This window comes from Brassica rapa, chromosome A02 (genome assembly GCF_000309985.2).
Source record: "Brassica rapa cultivar Chiifu-401-42 chromosome A02, CAAS_Brap_v3.01, whole genome shotgun sequence".
NCBI classification, from domain to species: domain Eukaryota; kingdom Viridiplantae; phylum Streptophyta; class Magnoliopsida; order Brassicales; family Brassicaceae; genus Brassica; species Brassica rapa.
In genome coordinates, this window is record NC_024796.2 from 24,779,550 (window position 1) to 24,786,879 (window position 7,330).

Genomic DNA, 7,330 nt, shown 5'->3' on the forward strand with positions numbered 1-7,330 from the left:
TTGCTTAAAAAAAACAATTTTCCCAAAGATGAATATATTAGCAAATCCTTTGTTATATATTTAAAGTATACTAACCTTTAAACTAGTCTGGTGAATGAATCATCAAAAAAAAAAGAGGAAAGGAAATTTTCCTTTTTGTTTTCCAGATTCCTTAGCTGCTGTATATATATTTATATCAGCAGACGAGACGACGAGAGATACACAAAAGATGTTCCCGTTCAAAACAAGAAGAACATTGAAAAGACATCGCGAAGAATTGCTGCGTCTCCCAGAGGATGTTGTAGAGCTGATACTTGAGAGACTTCCGGTGAAATCTCTGCTGAGATTCAGGACCGTGTCCAAGAAGCTGAAATCTGCAATCGATTCCCGACGTTTCCAGGAAAGACAACAGTTGATCCATATGTCACGAGGTCCAGACATCCTTTTCGTGTCCACTAATGTTTATGATGATGATGGTCGTCTCGTCAAAAGAGTTAATGATTTAGATGCTCGAAGATTTGCGTTTGGATCATCATCTGCTTATACGGTCCATGTGCCTACTAACTGGGGGGGCACTTCGGTCTGTCATAGTAATTGCGACGGTCTATTATGCCTCTACTCTATCTACAACCCGAGTGTCTGCGTCGTGATGAATCCCGCCACTAGATGGCGTCGAACTTTCCCTCTCTCCAACATTCAAAACCTCTTACTCCACAGGTTGTACAAAGGCACCCCAACTCCTAAGCTTGGTTTCGGTAAAGACAAACTCACCGGCACTTACAAGCCTGTTTTTCTAACCAACTCATCCGGTTTTGGCCTAGACAACGTCACCACTTGCGAAGTTTTCGATTTTACCACTCAACTCTGGAGGTACGTTCACCCTGCTTCTCCCTTCACCACTAATCCTCACACCGATCCCGTTTATTTAGATGGCTCCCTTTACTGGCTCACCGATTGTGAAGAAGAACCCAAGGTTTTGTCTTTTGATCTTCACACTGAAACTTTTTATGTCATCTGTGATGCTCCCTTTGCCCATGTTCTTGACCCTTGGTCCGTCACCATCTGCATCCTCGACAATCGCCTTTGCGTTTCCAAGAAAGCCTGGCCTACCCAAGACATATGGTCCTTCCAATATTCCAACATGACATGGACTAAAATGTGTTCCATTGATCTCACCCAAACTTTTTCTTGGCTTGGGGAACCCGAGTGGTCTCTGGAACCTATTGCAATTCTTGACAAGCACAAGTTGCTACTTCAAGATCGTGATTACCGTGGCGCCATCTTCATACTTGATCTCCTTACCAACTCTTATCATTTACTCGTCAAGCCTTCCTATTCCCCTATTTCCCTTTGTTATTCTCAATCTTTGTTTTCCGTTTAATTTTATTGTCTTGTTACCACCCCTTTGTAATTTCACATTTTAAAAAGTCTATCTTCTATGCTACTTTAGTAGTTCAGTTATGCTTTATGCATATCCTCCATCATTCCAAAATCTGGAAACTAGATTTTGTATCCTTCAACTAATTATCAATTGTAGCGTGCGTTCCTAGAAGCTCCTTTAATTTTCATTATGATTTTACATATTACTAGTCTCTTAGTATAATATCTGATTCTTAACAACCAAAATAAAAACAAGAAAAATCACTCTATGAAAAACATAATTAGGAATGTCGGATTAATCGTCCAGACATTTTTCTAAACCAAAAGTAATTTTGCAAGACAGGAAACACTAATTTATTGTTGACTCCCAAAACAGATGCTGTGAAGATTTTTAAAGACTGAATAATTGGATTTCTTTGCTTTATGTCATGTTCGGGTTACCTACCTAAGTCAATGAAGAATTCATTCCAAATATGGATTTTTAGCTTCATGTTTATATAAATCCGGATTTTTTTTTTGAATATTTCTTCTTTTTTTACATGTAATTCTTTTTCTGAAAAAATCATTACTTACTGTATCTTAAGAGTTTAAAGATAAATCTCATTCTAAGATTTTTTTTATTAGGTCTATGATTTATAAGTAATAATTGAAATAATGTGTTTTAATGAACTAACCTAGATTTTTTTTTAATTAGTTCTGCTACACTTCTAGTATCCTCCTTATCCCCACTTATCTCTATCTTTTTCCTTTGTATTATCTCCTCTTTCTTCTCAATTTGGTTAACCAATTCCCCATTATCATTAATTTCATCAAGCACCAAAATCTTGAAAGCGTCATAAGTTTTACATGACCATATTCAAGTGTTCTCTTTGTTGGACTTCTGCTAGTTTTGTCTGGAGTAACATCCGACCACCCTTCTACTATCTGTCATTCTCCAATTTCCGCATTTAGCTACTATCTTCTCATCTTCTACATTCTCCATAGAACTAGAAGATGCATACTCTGAACCCTTAACCTCCTCTAAAATCTTCTTATCTTTCCCATATGTTTTCAGCTCCATATTCTTTTGTATCTAGTCTGACATTCCAACTTCATTTTTATTCATTACACATGATTTCTCAACATGTCCCCAATTTTTACAAGTATGACATCTTAGAGGAAGCCACAGATAAATGAATTCAACCAATGACGATTTGCCATTCTTAGAGAAGTTTATCTTCGTGGGCAATTCTTTTGTCAAATTCGCATTCACAAATATCTTGGCAACTTTGAAGTTAGAACAAGAAGCAGTTTCAGGATGTAATCGCACTGGGAATCCAACTGCGCTAGCTTTTGATGAAACTTAAGCCTTCCCACGAGAACATGTGCATGGACACATTCTTGAGATGAACCCATAATGGAATGGACTTGACTTCCAGGGAATGGACTTGACTTCCGGCTTCTCCTTTAGCTCATCTGGTGTTCATTTAGTAACAACCAATGGAATGTTTCCAATGTTCCACATTCATTTTCTAAGAATCCTAGCTCTCATCATCGGATTAGAGACTCTAAATTTCATTGTTGTAGAATCCACTTCATAAACTTCTGCCCTTTGGGAACTCTCCCCTTGAGACCAAATCTTATTTACAATGGCATGAACCCTTTGCAATGTGTGGACCGAATCAAGAAATTTCCCAATCAGGAAAATCCTCCCATAGAGGGTTTGCATTCTATATAACAACATCATCTGGGATCTCTACAACCTTTTGACCCTCCTTCTCAGTGATATCAATCTCGTACTTCTTCAACATCTTCTTCTCCTTTGCAACTTCTACCCATGATGATTCCTTCAATGGTCCTTCCTGCTTCATTTGATCTGAGTTTGTTTTAATCTCAGATCGACCTTGTTTTGCTGGATCCTCCCAAAAACTACTTCCCCTTGATCCATCGCAGATCCATCTTGCCTCTCAGATCTACCATGTTTCTCAGATTCACCATTTTCTCGAATCCATTTTGTTCCTCCAAATCCTTCACTACAACTGCTTCACCTTGGTTCATGCTAGTATTGCGCGCATCCTGATCATCCCTAACCCCCATCAGAGAGCTAGGTAAGTCCGGAGGATCCACCGTATATATCTCAAAACCCTTAGTCGCCAGTCGTCTTTTCGCCTTTCTCAAAACGGTGCGTTTAATCTTTCGTGGTCGTCGGCTACCATATATTGAGTTGTGATATATATCTAATATTTAATTTTGAAAAGATTCTGTTATGTTACTTGGATATATAATATAAATTAATTTGGGATTTTAACCAAGATTACTTTGTATTAAATATAATATATCACTTAATAAAGTTAGGGTTCTAATCAAAATATATCTCTCAATTTAGATAATTTGAAGAAACTTTAAAATACATATATATAGATGATTTCGTTTGTTTTTGTAGCTACATATTTATGTCCTGATGAAAAATGAGTATCATGAAAACTGTAATTAAATATAATATTATTTCATTATAACAAACTATAAATTATCTATTTAAAATAATCAAATACATATTAATATGTTAAGCCATATATTCTTTAAAGACATTATTTTAAGATTATTTATTTTTTACTTATTTAATAAAATTTAAAACATAGTATATATTGATATCTCATCAGTTAAATCATTAAAAACATGATAAATAATTAAAATTATCTAAAATTACGGAGAACATAAAAAATAAAAATAAACAAAATAATTGTGTAAATTTTAATTGATGACTCATTAATTAAAATTATTTAAAATATGACAAATAAGCAACATTGCCTAAAATTATGAAAAATATGACACATAAGAAAATTTCATTTTTCAAATAATAGTATATATATATATGTGTGTGTGTGTGTGTGGAAGCAAATACATGAAATTTCTTTCATAAAAACACGTTTTTTATAAGAACTAGGATTCGGACCCCCGCGAACTCGCGGAGGAAGCGATATAAAAAGTTTTCAAAATATTTACTTATAAAATGGTTGCCATTAATATAATAATGTAAAAAAGTGAAATGTTTAAAAGTTATAATTGATATAGTTAACATTAAAATGATAAATAGAGATACAATTCCTTTAATATAATATATTTAAAGTTTATGAAAAACAAAAAAAAATACTGAAAATTTTTGGTGATAAAATAATACACTTTTTCAAAGATTAAATATGATGTGATAAATAACATATAGTTTTTTTAAAATTGTAGTTTTTTGTCAAAACATTGCTATTATACTAATATAAACACTGCATTGCATAAAATGGTTATATGAGAAAATGCATAAACCAAAAATGAAGATAAAATATTTATTTTCAAAATATTTCATAGAATTTTAAGATTATAAAGATATCTTTAGAGTAAAATATATTAAAAATATGAAAGTACTATGATTATAATGGCTGAAAGCTTCCAATTATTAACAGCCAAAATTACCATGATTCATTTAATAGTTCATTGAGGACAATTCTAATTTTTCATTTTAATGCTTGCAGAAATTCACTTAACATTTCCAACAGAACACTATATTCACAAAATTGAATTACCATTCGTTTTGTCTAAATATGATTTTTTTTGTTCTAGATATATTATTAAATTGAAACATAAGTAAGTTCCATACCGCTCGTTTCAAAATTTCCTTTTTATTTTGGAAATTTTTATTGCAGCTTTGCATATACAAAAGATGGCCGTTATAAACCATAACTAGAGATTGACCCGCACGCCCGTGCGGGTGTTAATTTTTACGGTTTTATAAATTATTTGTTATTTTATCATTAGTGTTATATATTTAAGATGTGTCGTCGTATAACTAATTGTATTCAAAATATTTGGTTTGAATCGGGTAATAAGATTATTTTTGGTACAAATATACACTCTTTTGAGATACATTGGTTAATTAAATATTTTTATATTTCTACACATCAAAATCAAAATCATTCAGACCCGAGAGGATCCAACTCAAGCATCATACATAAATTTATAATATCCAAGTGGCGCCTAATTTAAAAATCCAAAAAAATTAATCCCGAAAGAAACAACTTGTACCTCAATGAGTATCCGAATGTCCATACTTAACTGATTTTGCAAATAGATTAAAAAGGAAACTCTTTCTATATATTTGGCAAAAATAAGAAAAATAGAAAGAATTTTTTATTTAATAAAATAGTTATATGAAGTGAAACATTAAGTGATAATAAATATAATACTTTTTAATTATTTTGATTTAAATTATTATCTTGTTCATATAAACTATGCCTTTGAATTATGTGTTTTGCTATGTAATTTTTCACCAATTGGAACTAAGACAAAAGAAAGTTTTAGTAAAACATATTAAACCAAACTATTAACCATATGCAAAACTCGGTTATCTTACATTTTTATTTTTTTTTATAATTGCACAAAGTTAATATTGATTAACTAATAAATAAAAATCTACATTATTACTTTTACGGTAAATATAATTAATGATGTAATATATTGTTAAAGTAATATAATTAATGAAATTACTAAAATAAAACTATACTTATATTTTTATACATTAATATTTGTTTTTCATAATTAGTGTTTTATATTTTATATATGTCGTAATATAACTAATTGTATTCAAAAGATCCGGATCGAATCAGATAATATGGTTATTTTTGGTACAAATATCCAAACCCGTTTCAAATACATTGGTTATTTAGATATTTTAGGGTCATATACATCAGAACCAAACTCATCCAGACTCAAAAGGATTCAACTCAAAACCTACACATAAATTTATAATATTCAAGGAGTGAGTAATTTTAAAACAAAATAAAACGATACCCGAAAGGAACGACTCGTACCTAAGTGGATATTTAGTGTTCATGCCTAACTGATTTTATAAACTAATATAAATGATATTTTTTATGTGTTTTGCTAAATTAAGTGAAACTGAAAGAGTTTTTTTATTTAGTAAGCAATTATATTGAGTGAAAAATTAAGTGACAATGAATGTAATTCATTTTTATTATTTTGATTTAAGTTATGATTTTATTCACTAAACATGTTTTTGAATTATGTTTTTGGCTACGTAATTTTCCACTGATTGAAAAAAAAAATGTTATAGTATAACAAATTAAAACAAACGCTTAACCTTATGCAAAACTCAGTTATTTTACTTTTTTGATTTTATAATTGACACAAAACTAATATTGATTAACTACTAAATAAAATCTACACTATTATTATTATGGTAATATAATTAATGATGTGAAATATTGTTAAGACAATATAATTAATATGAGTGAAATATGGAAATACAATTAATGTAGTACTGCTATCTTCGTTTCCAAACAATTTTCAGTTATAGTACTATTCATGTTTCCAAACATTACTAAAGTGTACTTCAGTTTTAATAATATAGATATGAATCCCATGTGCATTTGCTTGTATATATACTTTCGAAGTTATTTCTTCCTTATTCATGTTCTTTTGTTTCTTACTTTTAAGTTCTAAATTCCTATTTCGATTGTAGTTGCCCTCCATGAGGATTACTCAGTATCATCAATATAAGCAACGTTAGCCATTAAAAGGAAAGAAAAAAGAATCCCACAAACCGGGCCTCGTGGTCTGGTGGTAAAAGAACCTCGGCTGAGGTGCCCGCCATCACGAGTTCGAGTCCCTGCCACAGCGGATTTAACATAGTTTCCGTTTGGCCTCCAGGACCTTCTTCGCCAGTTCCAGTTGGACGCGGTGAGATAGTCGGACTAAGTGAGAGGTCCGGATACCTGGATTATTAAAAAAAAAAGAATCCCACAGGTGCGGTTTACATAATACTAAAAAACAGTATGTGCTTACTTATGATCTTGCAGATCAGCTAGCGTGCGCAGTGCTATGTTTCTGTATGCTACAAACTTCTCTTAATGGGTCGTCTTAATTGAAAATACGCAGAAATTGTGGTGAATGATAACATCTTCTTCGCCTATTTCAGCAGCAGTAC

At 31.7% G+C, this 7,330-nt stretch overlaps 1 protein-coding gene across 1 annotated transcript; it reads left to right on the top strand.

The window, feature by feature from the left end:
• Nucleotides 1-42: 42 nt before the first annotated feature.
• LOC103853987 (F-box protein At1g11270-like) lies at nt 43-1,428 on the top strand. Its single transcript, XM_009130888.3, has one exon. It carries the CDS (start codon nt 95-97, stop codon nt 1,358-1,360), a length of 1,266 nt encoding a protein of 421 aa, XP_009129136.1. The 5' UTR covers nt 43-94; the 3' UTR covers nt 1,361-1,428.
• Nucleotides 1,429-7,330: the final 5,902 nt, after the last annotated feature.

What these genes read in the sequence shown, in the direction of transcription:
- LOC103853987 (XM_009130888.3), top strand. Translation starts at nt 95, where the DNA reads ATGAATCATCAAAAAAAAAAGAGGAAAGGAAATTTTCCTTTTTGTTTT.